We start from the raw sequence: 18,493 nt of genomic DNA, 5'->3' as shown, positions 1-18,493 counted from the left end.
AAAACTATTCCATGCCCTTGTGACCTACAGGCTAAAATTTGCTACCAACAAGTTCTAACCATGGCCATGAAAGAACCAGGAGCTCATATCTCTTGTATTAGCTTCCTAAGAAATGTAGAATTTGATTCAAAATATTACTCTCACATACAAATCTCTGAGTTTTAATTTCTATTTGCTTATAATAATATCTTTATTTCCATTGATAGGTTTGCTGTCATCCCCATCATTGAAGTAGTAGTGTTTTCACTAATGGTGCTGCCTGCTCACCAGCAGAGGCATCATTGCCCCTTCACATTTGTCTGCTGCTTCCTGGTGAGCCTGGTTCTGAAGTGGAGTATTACAATCTTTGCTGTCGTACTGGGACTACTGTGTTGTGTACCTCCCCCACTCATTTTTCAGTTCTACATTAACCCAACTGGTCGAGACAGACAGCACACCACATAGCCTAGGTGACCCCCCCACCCCCCTACCGCGTTTGTCCCCAAGTTCTTACTCATGTGGTGTACAGTTGGTTGTCTTTATAATATGAGTAATGCGGTTCTCGACCTGCCTTATGTGTGAAGTCCCTTGACATAACTTCTGTTGGGAATTGGCACTATATAAATAAAATTGACCTCACTCTATCATTTTTCTGTAAGAAAAGTTTGTACACCTCTGTAACTTAAAACAAACTCTGGATAAGAATTTTCATATAATTTCAGATCAAGTACAGGGGAAAACAAAGTAACATTCAAGGCGGATGATTTCAAATCATCCTTAGGCTAAATTAAAAAGAAGAGAGTCTGGAGCAAATACGAAAGAAAGAAAAAGTGCAATGGCATTTCCTACAAAATATGGTGTACATTTCTTAAAATGGATGGCCTACGAGGAAAATAAAATGTTTAGTAATGTCAGTCTAATGACTAAGCGTCATCAGGGAAATACAAGGTCTATATCTGGGATCCTCCCATTCCCTTTCAAGACCATCCGGTCTTCGTACACCGAGATGGTGCCAAAGGCATTGCTGCCAGGTGGAGTCTCGATAATTGCCTCCAACGTCAGGTGGTGCACTCCGATGCTTTTATCCCAGTAATATCCACCATCGTGATCGTGTCCTGCAATGAAACACACCACGCTGCTGTGGCACTGGATGATGGACAGGAGCTCGTCAAAGTTCCAGGCCAAGCAGGAGGGGACTGTGGACCTTGGGTGGACTGGGAGGTGACCTGAAAAGTTCAAACAGAACAGGATCATATCGTGGTGGAAAATCTTGAGCTTTTTTTTGGCAATTCACGTTAGCTCTATGTTTACAGACGCAAAATGGAGGTGTACAGAAAAAACAACACCTTATACTGTACACTGGCACACAATCAGGAGCATTATGTTCAAAGGGTTTTTCTACATATTCGATTAATGAAAATTTGTGTGAAAGTTCACTTGGAAGCTCGTCGCATTTGGAGAAAAGAGAATGCAGAGGTTTCCAGGCTAGCCTAGCAGCTAACCCAAATCAGCCGGCTGTCCCAACTATTCTGCTGGCAAATGTAAGATCCCTGGACAATAAAATGGACCACATACGACTATTACAGACTACTCGGTGAGACATAATTGTAATTTTTGGTGATTGCTGTGTTTTTGTGTTCCCGGAATGATGGCATAATTAAAACATCCCTGACTCCGCCGTACAACTCGAACTTCACTTTGAAGGGCTCCTTGCATTGTTCCAAAAACTACTTATGTTGTTGCAGTTTGCATGTAAGTTTCTAACCTGACTCTCGCCAGATCCTTGACGTTCGCTGAGCTCCACACTAGAATCTGGGAGTTCTCAATAGGTGATGTATTTCAGAAGGCGGGGCCTTGTAAAAAAATCATTGTATGTGATTGGATAAACCACTTGTCCGTTATCCTGAATAACAGTTACAATAGCAGAATCAATGTAAGATTGGTTCATTATTTTTTGCTATCTGGAAGGAGTTTGCAAAGCCTTCGAGCCTAGACCCTCGTGTTGAGCTCAGCGAACTACAAGGGCGAGAGTCAGGTTAATACGTTTCTGCTGTTAAAATGAACAATTGACAGGTTGTTGTCAGATGTATTATATATATTATTATATTGTTCATCTGTATAATAAAAACATTTATTACCAATGTGGGGGAAACATTTTTTATCTTGATTTATATAATTCTCTAATTATTTTATGTTCTATATAGCAGAAAGTTTTAATTTCCATATTTTCCTGTCAGCTATCTTTTGTGTTGCTTCAATAGTGTCCATGAGTATTGATAATGTGCTCCTAAATCCTCCTAACCAGGGGCCGTACTTATCAAGCTTCTTAGAGTGCCATTTTACACTTAAGTCCTGAGAATTTGCGAAATTTAGTCCTACTCTCAAACTTAAGAATAAAAGCTTTTTATCAACGTTCTTAAGTCTAAGAATCACTCCTACTCTCCACGATATTTAAGAGACCTTCAGAGGTGTCTTAAGTGGTTAGGAGTTGCCAGCAGGGGATGGCACTGAGGCGAGAGAGACGTGCGCGAACGTTCAGGGAACGGAACAATGTTTTTGTTTTTTTTGATGACGAGCAGCTGATCAAACGGTATCGTTTAGACAGAGCGGATATTATTTTTGTCACAGATTTAATACTTTTCGATTCCTTGTTGATTTCTGCATGTGTCTGCAGTGGGCTAGTATATATAGAGCCACCCACACCAGTTTCAAATTAGTTGCCTAATTAATGAATTGGAAAGAAAATGTTATGACAGTAGCGTATGTGTGTGGCCGTGAGGTGAGTGACGTCAGTGAGTGTGTGGGCGATAGAAGAGAGGGAGCGGTAGCGTGCCGGCGGGGACTAGTTTGTTTTGTAATATTTTGTAGTTTATTGTGAAAATATACACTCCCATTGTCCACTTAAATATTTCCAAGATATTTCTTTATTCTTAGACAACGGATTCTATTCCGTGATTGGTCATTTCTATGGACACAGAAATGACGTCACCAAAAATTCCGTTTACGGCAAATAGTAATGTCGTAATTCAGCTCTGAGTGTGACACTTAAGATTCAGTCCTACACTTCGCTGAAAGTGTGAGTAAGACGCTTGATAACTAACTTTTAAGTGCAGCTTTCAGCGAATAATTTATTTACTCTTAAGTCAACTCTTAGCAGACTTCTTAGGAGTAATTCTAAGAAGCTTGATAAGTACGGCCCCAGGTCTTCTTGTTCAGTAATCCCTTGGAACGTGGTGTGTTGATGTTGAGTGTAGATGTTTGTTTTCCTTCGGACTCCATTAGCAGGCATGTGAGCACCCTTTGAGAAAAAAAGAGGTCAACTAACAAAAAAAGGATCGGCACGGAGTGATGCCACACAAACCCCGAAGAAAAATAAAGAAAATCAACACAATTCCTGCAACTGGGTGGATTTCTACACTATATTTTATCTTTTGATTTCTTCTCGTCTACCAACCTCTTTTGGCTGTCTTTTTGACACAAACATGTTCCATGTAATGTACCAAAGTATTTTTACGTTTTTTTTAGTAGATAAATTACTAACATTATCATTGAAAATGTAATGTCAAAATTTATAACATGCATGCAAATAACTCAGGAAACGTTTCCCATTTGGCTAGTCTATCCTGTAGCCCCACCCCCTCGGGTAATATGCTTCCTTGCTATCCACACGGGACAATTTAGTAAGTAAGTAAGTGAGTATTGTTTTAGTTATATTGTAAAACTTACAAATGCTGCTTTGAGTGATAAATGAAAAATCAATACGAGTAGGATTGCTATGGACGGCTAAACGACGGAACGGCACTTGGACTTCCGGTTGAAAACAGAGTGACAAAACGTGTCCAAAAGATGGCGCACAAAACAATAACACACCTTTTTACTGACTTTCTTTCTTTCTTCTTTTTTTTTTTTAACAATTTGCTTTCGGCCGTCAGCAAATAAATATTCATAAATTAGCCACACTGTTTAATAGGAAAAACGTAGCGGCTTCCAGTCCGAAATTGACGTTATTGCATTAAAGTATGCTGAAAATAGAACATGCAAAAGAGGTGTTTCTTACTGATAAGTGAGACTTTCTCCTGTTTCTTGTCAGCTGAGGACAGAACATCATTGAGCCAGTCCATCTGGGTCTCACTGAAGCCACCATTGTACTTTGTGAACCTCTGCTTCAAGTTGTCCAATTGCACTGAGACAAGAAAACACTGGGGTTTGTTAAATGATACATTTATTTACCAGATTAATAATAGATTCAAAATTGATTATTCACATGTTCCCATACATTCATATATTTGTTGTGACCCAACAAAAATGAAAAATTTTGCAAAATGTTTATTTTAATTTTAAGATTTGGCTTACAAGAAGGTACCCTATCACCTTCCATTTCATATATGTGCTGCCCTCTGCTGGCAATCCTGTTCCATATAACATTGACTATGTTACATGTTATTTGTTTTGAAATTAGTTTGAGGTTTGACACATCCGACTTCTGTAGCTAGTGAGCACACAGTGCAGAGGTCTACTGCTGTACTACAAAGTTAGCGGCCAATATTCACACACGGGTAGCGGGGCTCTCCCTTAGAGATAGGGTGAGAAGCTCTGCCATCCGGGAGGAGCTCAAAGTAAAGCCGCTGCTCCTCCACATTGAGAGGAGCCAGATGAGGTGGTTCGGGCATCTGGTCAGGATGCCACCCGAACGCCTCCCTAGGGAGGTGTTTAGCGCACGTCCGACCAGTAAGAGGCCACGGGGAAGACCCAGGGCACGTTGTGAAGACTATGTCTCCCGGCTGGCCTGGGAACGCCTCGGGATCCCTCGGGAAGAGCTGGACGAAGTGGCTGGGGAGAGGGAAGTCTGGGCTTCCCTGCTTAGGCTGCTGCCCCCGCGACCCGACCTCGGATAAGCGGAAGAAGATGGATGGATGGATTTTATAAGTTTATACCAAGCTATATTGGTGATTTAACATGATTCCTAAATGTATGTGCTCTCCATGTGTATATTAATGTATTCTCCTTAGTGTGCTTACTTTTACAGTAACTTAATGGTGTCGACTCGCAGTGGTTCTCAAACTTTTTTCACTGAGTACTACCTCAGAAAACACTTGGCTCTCCAAGTACCACCACAATAATCAACATTAAAATACAGTCGCGTAGTAGGCATAAATATTCATTAAAAAGATTAAGATTAAGATTAGTTTATTTCAAAGGGGACAATGGAATTTCATAAAACACATGACTACACATGGTTAAAAAAGCCAGAATTAGCCAGAAGGCTAGTTTTCATCTGTAGTCCCCTAACATTAAACTATTAAACCCCCCTCCTCCCTCCGCGGGAGGGGGGCGAGTTGGGTGCCCAAAACCCCCCGCTCGGAAGCGGATGCCGGTTCACGGTTCCGAAAGGCGGGCGGCCCGAACTAGGGGCATGAGAGTCAACCTTTATTGTGTAAATTTGTATTGTGTAAGGCAGAGGTTCTAATTAACAATTATATTCAATATTTTTGGACACTATGACAGTACACTTGAGTTTGAACAGTAACACTGTGTTTGAATATAGGAAAATAAAACACTGCACTTAAATAATGAACCAAATATTTGGCGTACCACTAGATGGAGACCACGTACCACTAGTGGTACATGTACCATAGTTTGAGAATCTTTGGTGTAGACCAGACCTGGGCATTCTGCGGCCCGCGGGCCGCATCCGGCCCTTTGTACGTCCCTGTCCGGCCCGCGTGAGGCCAATCATAAATTACAAAATAAATTTTAAAAAGTATCTATTTCGAGTGTGCAATACAACGGTGCTGCTTTTGTTTTGAAAAGCGTTATGTGTATGACTTCCGTGTGGACCTATGCTCATGCGCGCAGCGGCAATCACAAATTACAAAATAAATTTAAAAAAACATATATGTCGTGCGTGCAATACAACTGTGCTGCTTTTATTTTGAAAAGTGTTATTTATGGGCGTATGTCCTGTTAGTGAAGGCGCACGTCCTGTTAGTGAAGGCGCACAGCGCCCGGTTATCCCCGAGACGCTAAAAAAAGAAAAGGTGATGACGAATGGCATGTTTTCAACAAGACATGGACTGCCAAGTAAAGGTAAAGCCGTGTGCTTAATTTGTGGTACACATGTTGCTGTGTTTAAAAAATATAGTGTAATGACCTGCTGAAGTTGATGTTGTCTTCTTGAGTTGCGTAAATGAGGAGTGAGGATAAACGTGAGTGTGAAAGGAACGAGATAAGTTGAGCTGTGTTAGTATAGGTTGCTCAATATAAGTTTAAAAAGAGCGTCAGACTTGGTGTGCACTTCTTCTGGACGCTACAATTGGTGGCAGAAGTAAAACTTTGCGCATACTACGCTGCTTAATTGTGTGCTCAGCCTGCTACATCATCGAGAGGTACGTGCCACGTGAGGAGCTTGCCGCAGAGAGAGAGAGAGAGAGAGAGAGAGAGAGAGAGAGAGAGAGAGAGAGAGAGAGAGAGAGAGAGAGAGAGAGAGAGAGAGAGAGAGAGAGAGAGTGTCTACAGGTGCAGCTCATGCTGCTTGCCATGGGGGAATTCCGCCCTCAATGAAGACTCCCAGGTCTGATGGCAAGGCGAACTGGGAGGCATTTCATCCCACTTCTGACATCAATTGTAGCGTCCAGAAGAAGTGCACACCAAGTCTGACGCTCTTTTCAAACTTTTATTAAGCAACCTATACTAACACAGCTCAACTTATCTCGTCCTTTCCACACGCACATCTATCCTCACTCCTCATTTCCGCAACAGCAACGCTTCCTCCTTCTTCGCCAATCACCTTACAGGCGTGCTACGTTCACAACAAAGAGGCGGCAGGATAAAATGGATTAGATTTATATAGCGCTTTTCTAGACACTCAAAGCGCTTCACAGAGAAGTGAGAACCCATCATTCATTTTTACAACTCATTCATTCATCATTCATTCTCCGGTGTGAGCGGCACCGGGGGCAAGGGTGAAGTGTCCTGCCCAAGGACACAACGGCAGCGATTTTTGGATGGTAAGAGGCGGGGAGCGAACCTGCAACCCTCAGGTTTCTGGCACGGCCGCTCAACCCACTGCGCCATGCCGCCCCATGTGACAGAAATTGAAATTTTTGCATTGTATTACACATCAGGAAGTGTTGTGTAAGAAAGTGTTAAAAATAAAACCATCCAAAGCCATCTGCTTTTGTATAAAGATAAGTTAGGTTAAATGAAAATATTATTATTTTTTATCTTACGGAACGCCTCGGGATCCCCCGGGAGGAGCTGGACGAAGTGGCTGGGGAGAGGAAAGTCTGGGCTTCCCTGCTTAAGCTGCTGCCCCCCGCGACCCGACCTCGGATAAGCGGAAGAAAATGGATGGATGGATGGATCTTACGGAATATCAAAAATAATTTAAGCAAAATTTAATTGAAATATTGTCGGTGTGGCCCTCCAGCAGTGCTCGGGTTGCTCATGCGGCCCCCGGTAAAAATTAATTGCCCACCCCTGGTGTAGACTATAAAAAAAGTTGTTTTTCCCATCTCTAATTTAAATGACTGTTTATCCAGCTGCCAACCTAAAACCCTACATTCAGGGATGGCAGAATAATACATATACACACATATATACACATATACATATGTATGTATATATGTGTAGCGTGCAAGGACGGAAGTCGAAGAAGTGTAAAAATATGGAGCAAACTGTTTTAATGACATTAACCCTTGTGTGGTGTTCGGGTCTGTGGGACCCGTTTTCGATTTTTATTAAAAGAAAAATTATACAATTAATTAATTTTTCAAACTGAGACTCACTGGCTTTGGTTCATTTTCTGTGAATAACATATATCAGAATACATATTTAATGAACACACACCATACACCCCCCCTACACATTTCTATTACATATAAGATGTCCGGGGTCCACTGGACCCGGGGCTAATAGAAGTGTGGAAATTGATGTTCTGTGTACCACACACACACACACACACACACACACACACACACACACACACACACACACACACACACACACACACACACACACACACACACACACACACACACACACACACACACACACACACACACACACACACACACACACACACACACACACACACAGAGAGCAGGCCTAGACGGGGAGGACAGAGTGTGGGTACACAGAACATCAGAGGGTCAAATGTGCGACAAAATGAGAGCAGACAGTGTTGACAAACAATGTTGCAACCTTGTGTGGGAACCGCAGGTGCAGAAACACAGAAGAAGAATCCCTGCGGGATGCAGAAACTGAAATGTCCATGCAACGTTCATATTGTTGTTACTCAGCCAGCGTTTGTGGGTCTTAGACTTAGACTTACTTTTTATTGTCGTTCAAATTTGAACTTTACAGTACAGATAAGAACGAAATTTCGTTGCATTAGCTGGTTGGCAGTGCAGGATAAAAAAAGCAATAAGGTGCAGATATAAATAAATAGATTACTGTAAAGATAAATATATTGCACTTTTGCATATGCATCTACGTTTATGGATGTATGTTATATTGTCTTTATATTCCAGCGAGTTCATCCATTTTTGGGGGGAATTGAGGGGATTATTTTGATGCGTTCAAGAGTCTTACAGCCTCAGGGAAGAAGCTGTTACAGAACCTGGAGGTTCTGCTACGGAGGCTGCGGAACTTATTTCTAGAGTCCAGCAGTGAAAACAGTCCTTGGTGGGGTTGGGAGGAGTCTCTGCAGATTTTCTGAGCCCTGGTCAGGCAGCGGCTTTTTGCGATCTCCTGGATAGGAGGAAGAGGAGTCCTGATGATCTTTTCCGCTGTTCTCACCACTCTCTGCAGAGACTTCCAGTCTGAGGCACTGCAGGCTCCAGTCCAGACAGAGATGCTGTTGGTCAGTAGGCTCTCTATAGTGCCTCTGTAGAATGTGGTGAGAACGGGGGGAGGGAGCTGTGCTCTTTTCATCCGACGCAAAAAGTGCATGCGCTGCTGAACTCTTTTTACAAGAGCTCCGTTGTGTAGGGACCAGGTCATATTGTCAGTTATCTGCACCCCCAGGAACTTGGTGCTGCTTACCATCTCCACCGCTGTGCCGTTGATGAAGAGTGGAGCGTGGCTGGACTGGTGCTTCCTGAAGTCGACGATCTCCTTGGTCTTGTCGACGTTCAGGACCAGGTTGTTGGTTCTGCACCAGTCAACCAGATGTTTCACCTCTTCCCTGTAGTCCATGTCGTTGTTGTCACGGATGAGGCCCACTACTGTCGTGTCGTCCGCATACTTCACAATGTGGTTAGTAGTGGACCTGGCGCAGCAGTAATGGGTCATCAACGTGAACAGCAGCGGACTCAGGACGCAGCCCTGGGGGGAGTCAGTGCTCAGGGAGATGGCACTGGAGGTGTTGTTGCCCACTCTCACAGACTGGGGTCTGTCTGTGAGGAAGTCAAGCAGCCAGTTGCATAGGGGGGTACTGAATCCAAGGGGGGCCAGTTTGCTCACCAAGTGCTGCGGGATGATGGTGTTGAATGCAGAGTTGAAGTCCAGAAACAACATCCGCATGTGTGTGTCCTTTCCTTCCAGAAGTGCTAAGCTCAGGTGGAGTGGAGAGGAGATGGCGTCCTCTGTGGAGCGGTTAGGGCGATAAGCAAACTGGTATGGGTCGAATGTGGGGGGAAGTCTGGAGACAATGTATTCCTTTACCAGCCTCTCGAAGCACTTCATTACAGATGTTTTTTGGGATAAGTCAGTATTTTAACATAAAAGTGTTTGATTGTGAGGCATTAAAAGCCACAAAATGCAACGGGTCCATCAGACCCACAAACACTGGCTGAGTAATAACAATATGAACACCACACAAGAGTTAAGACTTTACTTAAATCAATAACGGAGCAGTATTTCCTCATCCGTGGCTCACTAGTGCAACAACAACGCCGGAAATGTGTCCCGTGTAAAACTGTACGAACGGAACACTAAAAACTGAAGTTCCGTGGGTGAATTATGTAAACTTACTTCACTGGTAGTTTTTAGCGTTTCCATAGAGAGTACTGACAGATATAAGTTAAAACTGTAAGCTACTTTACATTAAAAATGGCAACAGCAAAGGATAAATGCCCCACAACAAGTAGATATAGAAAAAGGAGCTTACGGACTACGGTGTCAGCGCGGACTACAATGGCGTATGTGCAGAAATGTTCAGGACTGCAGATTCCAAATACCCATCAAAGAGAACTAAAAGGTAAGAAAAGTTGGTTTTACATTGTATTGTGAAACAAAACCTCAGTCGATGTCTCCTAATTGGTATATCATTTTGGGCTTGCTTGCTAACATCATCTTGCAGTGCACACATATCCCTTATGTGTGACTGCCACCTACCAGTCACATTTATCATTACACCTTGTACCATATAACATTTATTTGAGGTCAGGTAGCACAATCTGAATCAATCCGTACATTAGGCACACTGTCGATTTTTGAAAAAATGAAAGGATAAATATAAATATGGTATATCAGCAACCAATCATTTCAAACAGGAACATTCCCAGACAACACGAAAATAGCTAAAGTTGTACCAATTTATAAACACCAGTTTACAAACTGCAGACCTGTTTCTCTACTTCCACAATTTTCTAAAATGATTAAAAACCGTTCAACAACAAATCGGACAAATTAATGAATAAAAATGAAACACTCACAGACAACCAATACGAATAGCCAACATTTCAACATCAATGGCATCAATCGAAATAACGGAAGAGATTACCAATGCAACAGATGGTAAACAGTGCGCAGCGGCAGTGTTTAAGGATTTAACAAAAACATTTGACACAATTAATCATATTATCTTGATAAACAAGTTAGAACAATATGGCATCAGAGGGCTGGTCTTGAACTGGGTAAGAAGCTATTTAACCAGCAGGAAGCAATACATGAAGATAGGAGAACAAACGTCTACAGAGCTGAAAATACCTTGTGGCATACCGCAAAGATCAATAGGACCAAAATTGTTCAATCTTTATATAAACAACATTTATAAAGTTACAAATGAATTAAAGTTAGCATTATTTGCAGATGACACAACTGCGTTTTGTTCAGGAGAGAACACACAGAAGCTAATACAAATAACAGAAGAAATTAACACATTTTTAAAGATGGTTTGACAAAAACAGACTTTGAATCTCAGCAAAATTAAAACAATGCTATTCGGTAACAGTAGAAGAGAAAGTCAAACACAAATACAAATAGACAGAGTAGATATTGAAAAGGTAAAATAAAACCACCTATTGGGTTTAATATTAGATGATAAAATTAACTGGAAACCTCATGTAAAAAATATAGAACATAAAGGAGCAAGAAACATGTCAATAATGAATAAAGCAAAATATGTTCTGGACTACAAATCACTCCATATTCTCTACTGCACGCTAGTGTTACCATATCTGAGTTACTGTGTAGAAATATGGGGAAATAATTACAAATGTGCGCTTCATTCACTAACGATGTTACAAAAAAGATCAATTACAATAATACATAATGTTGGATATAGAGAACATTCAAACCCTTTATTTCTTGAATCAAAATTATTGAAATTCAACGACTTGGTGCATTTGCAAACAGCAAAAATTATGTACAAAGCAAACTATAACCTGCTACCCAAGATGAGGAGAAATATAATCTTAGAGGAAAATCTAATTGAAAACATTTATATGCACGTACAACACTTAAGACCTTTAGCATATCCATATGTGGAATTAAATTATGGAATAGATGATGAGGTGGCGACTTGTCCAGGGTGTACCCCGTCTTCCGCCCGAAGAAGCTGAGATAGGCTCCAGCCATACTTGCCAACCTTGAGACCTCCGAATTCGGGAGATGGGGGGGGAGTATATTTATAGCTAGAATTCACTGAAATTCAAGTATTTCTTATATATATATATATATATATATATATATATATATATATATATATATATATATATATATATATATATATATATATATATATATATATATATATATATATATATAAGTAAATAAAATAAATACTTGAATTTCAGTGTTCATTTATTTACACATATACACGCACATAACATTCCTCTACTCATTGTTGTATTTGAAAGTGCAATGCTTGGCAGCCAGTAGCACAGCCTTTGAAGGAGCATAGGTATGGGCAGCATCTGTGAAATGTAATTTGCAGGAAAGGAGTGAGTTTAGGGTTGAATTGTCCATCCTCGTTCTATTCTCTGTCACTACCTTTCTAACCATGCTGAACACCCTCTCTGATGATGCATTGCTGTTTGACACGCACAAAAGTACCTTCATCAAATGCACCAGAGTCTGGAATCTTCCATCTCTCCCTAGCATACCCCTTCCCCTTCGAGCTGTCTTGGATAAACTGAAATTCTTGTTTTCAATCATTTTGGAACTTGCAAGCGTACTTCTTCTTCTTACTCATTGTCGCCATGACTGTCTCTTCTTCGTTCTTCTGCTTCGTCTCTTGTTATGTTTTTGGACATTACTACTTGCCGTAGTTTTGAAGCAATGCATGATGGGAATCCGGATGTTGTGTGTCAGTGTATTAAAGGCCTACTGAAACCCACTACTACTGACCACGCAGTCTGATAGTTTATATATCAATGATAAAATCTTAACATTGCAACACATGCCAATACGGCATGGGTTAGATTAGTAAAGTGCAATTTTAAATTTCCCGCAAAATATCCTGCTGAAAACGTCTCGGTATGATGACGTATGATGCTTGCCGCCAAACCCACGGATGAAGTCCTTCGTCGTGCCGTTGATCGCTGGAATGCAGGTGAGCACGGCTGTTGATGGGTTTCTATCTTCATTTGAGAACGATGCTACGCGCTAGCTCAGTAGCTAAGTGTGTCATCGAAGTATTGTCTTGGAGATAAGTCACTTTAAATGTCCATTTCGCGTGCTCGACTCTCATTTTCAAGAGGATATAGTATCCGAGGTGGTTTAAAATACAAATCCGTGATTCACAATAGAAAAAGGAGAGAGTACATAGTTCTGTGAGGTCTGGTTGCTAAGTTAGCTTCAATGGCGTCGTTAGCACAGCATTGTTAACCTTCGCCAGCCTGGAAATCATTAACCGTGTATTTACATGTCCACGGTTTAATAGTATTGTTGATTTTCTATCTATCCTTCCAGTCAGGGGTTTATTTATTTTGTTTCTATCTTCAATTGAGAACGATGCTATCGCGCTAGCTCAGTAGCTAAGTGTGTCACCGATGTATTGTCTTGGAGATAAAAGTCACTTTAAATGTCCATTTCGCATGCTCGACTCTCATTTTCAAGAGGATATAGTATCCGAGGTGGTTTAAAATACAAATCCGTGATTCACAATAGAAAAAGGAGAGAGTACATAGTTCTGTGAGGTCTGGTTGCTAAGTTGCTAAGTTAGCTTCAATGGCGTCGTTAGCACAGCATTGTTAACCTTCGCCAGCCTGGAAAGCATTAACCGTGTATTTACATGTCCACGGTTTAATAGTATTGTTGATTTTCTATCTATCCTTCCAGTCAGGGGTTTATTTTTTTTGTTTCTATATGCAGTTAAAGCACGATGCTATCACGTTAGCTCGTAGCTAAAGCATTTCGCCGATGTATTGTCGTGGAGATAAAAGGCACTGAATGTCCATTTCGCGTTCTCGACTCTGATTTTCAAGAGGATATAGTATCCGAGGTGGTTTAAAATACAAATCCGTGATCCACAATATAAAAAGGAGAGTGTGGAATCCAATGAGCCAGCTTGTACCTAAGTTACGGTCAGAGCGAAAAAAGATACGTCCATCACTGCCTCTCAAGTCGTTCACTGTAACGTTCCTCATCTACGAATCTTTCATCCTCGCTCAAATTAATGGGGTAATCCTCACTTTCTTGGTCCGAATCTCTCTCGCTCCATTGTAAACAATGGGGAATTGTGAGGAATACTAGCTCCTGTGACGTCACGCTACTTCCGGTACAGGCAAGGCTTTTTTTTATCAGCGAGCAAAAGTTGCGAACTTTATCGTCGATTTTCTCTACTAAATCCTTTCAGCAAAAATATGGCAATATCGCGAAATGATCAAGTATGACACATAGAATGGATCTGCTATTCCCGTTTAAATTTAAAAAAATCATTTCAGTAGGCCTTTAAGTCGTCTGTTTTCATCGCAAAATTCCACAGTATTCTGGACATCTGTGTTGGTGAATCTTTTGCAATTTGTTTAATGAACAATGAAGACAGCAAAGAAGAAAGCTGTAGGTGGGATGCGGTGTATTAGCGGCCGGCTGCAGCAACACAAACACGTAGCGGCTACATCGTAGCCGGTGTTTCATTGTTTTCATTCCCGAAATATGACAGTCAAGCTTTACCATTGGCCTGTGGAGAACTGGGACAACAGAGACTCTTACCAGGAGGACTTTGAGTTGAAACATTGGCCTGTGGAGAACTGGGACAACAGAGACTCGTACCATGAGGACTTTGAGTTGGATACGCGCTACCGTGAGTACGCAGCTGCGGCTTCCAAACATTTGATAGCTTGCCCGTACGTGCGTGCCGCTATGTGCATGTCACGTACGTAACTTTGGGGAATTATATGTGCTGTATGAACTTTGCGGAGGTGAACGGTACTTTGGGCTGTGGGATTGAGTGTGTTGTGCGGGTGTTTGATTTGTATTGGCGGGTTATATGGACGGGAGGGGGGAGGTGTTTGTTATGCGGGATTAATTTGTGGCATATTAAATATAAACCTGGTTGTGTTGTGGCTAATAGAGTATACATATGTCTTGTGTTTATTTACTGTTTTAGTCATTCCCAGCTGAATATCAGGTCCCACCCGCCTCTCACAGCATCTTCCCTATCTGAATTGCTTCCACTGCCCTCTAATCCTTCACTCTCACTTTCCTCATCCACAAATATTTCATCCTCGCTCAAATTAATGGGGAAATCGTCGCTTTCTCGGTCCAAATCGCTCTCGCTGCTGGTGGCCATGATTGTAAACAATGTGCAGATGTGAGGAGCTCCAAAACCTGTGACGTCACGCTACTTCCGGTACAGGCAAGGCTTTTTTATCAGCGAACAAAAGTTGCGAACTTTATCGTCGATGTTCTCTACTAAATCCTTTCAGCAAAAATATGGCAATATCGCGAAATGATCAAGTATGACACATAGAATGGACCTGCTATCCCCGTTTGAATAAGAAAATCTAATTTCAATTTCAAGTTGATCTGCCGTTTCTTTTCTTTTCTTTTCTACTCTGCTCCCAACCCGGGGTGGACCGCTAGCCTGTCCATCGGATGGGGACATCTCTACGCTGCTGACCGGTCTCCGCTCGGGATGGTTCCTGCTGGCCCCACTATGGACTGGACTTTCGCTGATGTGTTGGACTTTCACAATATTATGTCAGACCCACTCGACATCCATTGCTTTCGGTCTCCCCTAGAGAGGGGGGGGAGGGGTACCAACATATGCGGTCTTCTCCAAGGTTTCTCATAGTCATTCATATTGACGTCCCACTGGGGTGAGTTTTCCTTGCCCGTATGTGGGCTCTGTACCGAGGATGTCGTTGTGGCTTGTACAGCCCTTTGAGACACTTGTGATTTAGGGCTATATAAATAAACATTGATTGATTGATTTCAGCAGGCCTTTAATGTGCCGGCTTGAATAAACACACGCTGAGCAATAGCTCCGTGCCTGCCTACTTTATGGGTTATAGATAAACCTATGGATAACGGAGACATATATAATAGTCTCCTTCTTGTTGTGTGTGCAGTTGCGCACTGAGCTCCAAAAGCCGTAGATGTTATAACGTGACTGGGCCGGAGGAAAAGCGGACGTGACGACAGGCTGTCCTCACTCAGGTCCGGCTGGAAATCGGGAGAAATTCGGGAGAATGGTTGTCCCGAGAGATTTCCGGGAGAGGCACTGAAATTCGGGAGGCTCCCGGAAAATTCAGGAGGGTTGGCAAGTATGGCTCCAGCACCCCCCGGGACCCCGGACGGGACAAGCGGTAGAAAATGGATGGATGGATTAACCAAATAAATCAAACAATGCACTAACATGATCAAGTTTAAGAGACTGTTCAAACTACAAGTGTAGAAGAACAATCATTGTAAACAGAGAAAGACATTTTCTTTCTTCTTTGATGTGCCTGAAAGAGTGGCAGCACATCACAGTAGCTCCTTTGATTTCCTTCATTTTTGGTATCATTCTCAACTTTTCTTGCTTTTTTTTTTTAATCACTTATCTTTTCGAACAATTTCCCTTGTGGATCAATAGAGTTTGTCTACGTCTAACATTGCTATGATATAAAACGGGGTAGGATTGAAATAAGCTCTGTTTCAATATGTTACTATTTTGCATGTTTATAAGCAACTAATTAATGGTGAATATGTGTTCCCCATACTAAAGTGCTACCCTAATTATATACAGTGTTTCCCATAAACTGCCAAGATACCTGTGGCGGTGGGGGCGTGGCTATGGGCGTGGTCACCATGACATCATCGAGTAATTTGCATAATTTACTACAATGATTTGATTTTCTCTAAAAAGGCTCAAAAAATGTATAATTACTAATTAATAATAACAGTTTTGTTTTAAACGTCCATCCATTTTACAATATAATTACAACACTTTATGTACATATTTATATACAGATTTGAACAATAAGTTATTCACTGAAATATATTTATCAATTGTGGTTGTTACAAAAAATATATCTTATAAAATATAAAATTTAAAATGTCTCAAAGCTCTGCCCCTTTAATTAGTGCATATTAAATAATTTAACTTTAGCCTACTACTACAACCATATTATTTACCAGCAACATAAAGTGAAACAGAGGCAGAGGTGTCCTGCCACAGTCAGTAACAAATAAACAGAAAACAGTAGTGGTGGTAGATAGACACAGAGCTTCATCAAACATCTGATCCACTGAACAAAGAGCTCCAAAAATCTTGAACTTTAGACTGCCATCAGTTTTACTCCCTACACTTAACCATGTGTTTCCTACTGCCTGCAGACTTTGCACCCTTTGTTATATACACATGTTGTGTTTCTAATATAAATACATTTAATAAAGTCAAATACAAATAAGGCAACAAGAGAAGTATTCTACACTTCTCTTTTGTAAAGTAAATCTGAACAGCCGATATGGGCATCTACATCAACTATATGATTTGCCTGAGAAGCTGGAGAGGACAAAAAAATAAATAAATAAAAAATGTAAAAAAAATTGTTTAAAAAAAAAAAAAAAGTATTTTTATTTGTGGCGGACGTAATTATTTCGTGGCGGGCCGCCACAAATAAATGAATGTGTGGGAAACCCTGTATATATGGTTTACCTGGGGGGCAGTTGAGGTCATCGTTGCTGTTGTGTTGTTTTATCAAAGACAAAGCACGGTGGTACCGCAGACTGTCCTCCTCTACGCCCAGCAAGCTGACATCGAAAGCGTCCAACACAACAAAGGTGAAGCCGGGGAAGGGAGTGAAGCTGTAAGCATTTATGTCCTCACCGGCCCGCCTTCCATCGCAGCGACCGTCGGCAAGCACCGAGCTGTTTAGCCGAGAACACAACAGCTCGCTTCTTGAAAAGTTATAGAGCTCATGGTTGCCCCACACATGGTGCACCTCCATGGAGCCCAGGCTGAACTCCTCCAGTACCCGGTCTAGAGCGACGCTGGAGGCGCCGTGACGCTTGTTAAAGCCGTCGATGATGTCCCCCAGCTGGAGGATGAAGTTCGGCCTGGCGGGCAATTGACACCAAGTCTCCCGGGCTTCTTTGAGCAGCCGAAGACTGTTCCGGTAAAAGCGCCTTCTTGTCTGCGTGAAGTTGAAGGCGTCATCGATGTCAGCGTGCTGGATGTCAGCTATCACGCCGAACGTAAACAGCGGCTCTCGCTCACAACAGTCGTCCATTTCTGCTCTTTCCTAAAAGGGTTTCTTCTTCTTCGTTGCTTCAATGGCGGAAGACGTGGTTCTTCTTCTTGCTTTACCGGCGGACGGCAACGTCTTGTTTCCGGGATACATCAGACTGTCCACGTGCTGACACCTGTCTGTCATCGCCCTGTTTGCTGCGTAACGGATCAGTTTGCGCATGCGCCAAAGATCGGCCACTTCCGTTCCCTGCTTCAAAGCAGTTTTTTCCAAAATATAAGTATTTTAAATTTCTTTCAACAACGGTTAGCGAAATATCTACTGACAACCTCAAATAATTGACAACTAAACCTTAAGAATTATTTTTTTTAATCCACCCACGTCGTTATTTATTCAAATTTAAAGCTACCCTTTTCCACTTTTGTATTTGTTATCTATTAAACAGAAACAAAAAAAATACAATATACAACGCAAATATATGTTTATAACTACGCAATAAGAAAAACTTAAATCATAAAATAATAGACAAAACAAAAAAGAAAACATCAAACAATACAATAATAAAATAAATAATAAAACAAAGCATGTATATATCTGTTGAGTATTAAGTTACTTAATACTAAAGTATATGTCATACAATTCAACGTATACGAGGCGGTTCAAATCTGCAA

The 18,493-nt window shown here is 41.5% G+C and overlaps 1 protein-coding gene across 2 annotated transcripts; it reads right to left on the bottom strand.

The window, feature by feature from the left end:
* Positions 1-672: 672 nt before the first annotated feature.
* On the bottom strand, positions 673-18,069 carry adprm (ADP-ribose/CDP-alcohol diphosphatase, manganese-dependent). Of its 2 annotated transcripts, XM_062056486.1 has the most exons (3): positions 17,291-18,066; positions 4,037-4,162; positions 673-1,205 (listed from the first exon to the last, which is right to left on the bottom strand). In XM_062056486.1, exons 1-3 carry the CDS (start codon positions 17,862-17,864, stop codon positions 913-915), a joined length of 993 nt encoding a protein of 330 aa, XP_061912470.1. In that variant the 5' UTR covers positions 17,865-18,066; the 3' UTR covers positions 673-912. The 2 variants fall into 2 exon arrangements, with proteins under 2 accessions (XP_061912470.1, XP_061912471.1); XM_062056487.1 differs by lacking the exon at positions 4,037-4,162 and having other exon boundaries at positions 17,291-18,069.
* Positions 18,070-18,493: the final 424 nt, after the last annotated feature.

The sequence above is a fragment of the Entelurus aequoreus genome, linkage group LG08 (genome assembly GCF_033978785.1).
Source record: "Entelurus aequoreus isolate RoL-2023_Sb linkage group LG08, RoL_Eaeq_v1.1, whole genome shotgun sequence".
Classification (NCBI taxonomy): domain Eukaryota; kingdom Metazoa; phylum Chordata; class Actinopteri; order Syngnathiformes; family Syngnathidae; genus Entelurus; species Entelurus aequoreus.
The sequence above is the reverse complement of the archived record's forward strand: the minus strand, read 5'-3'. Positions and strand labels throughout refer to the sequence as shown.

Coding starts and splice junctions, on each gene's coding strand:
- adprm (XM_062056486.1), bottom strand. CDS start 17,864: ATGGACGACTGTTGTGAGCGAGAGCCGCTGTTTACGTTCGGCGTGATA. Junction 4,163..17,290: donor TGACCTCAACTGCCCCCCAG/GTAAACCATATA, acceptor TTCTTGTCTCAG/TGCAATTGGACAACTTGAAG. Junction 1,206..4,036: donor GGAGAAAGTCTCACTTATCA/GTAAGAAACACC, acceptor TGAACTTTTCAG/GTCACCTCCCAGTCCACCCA.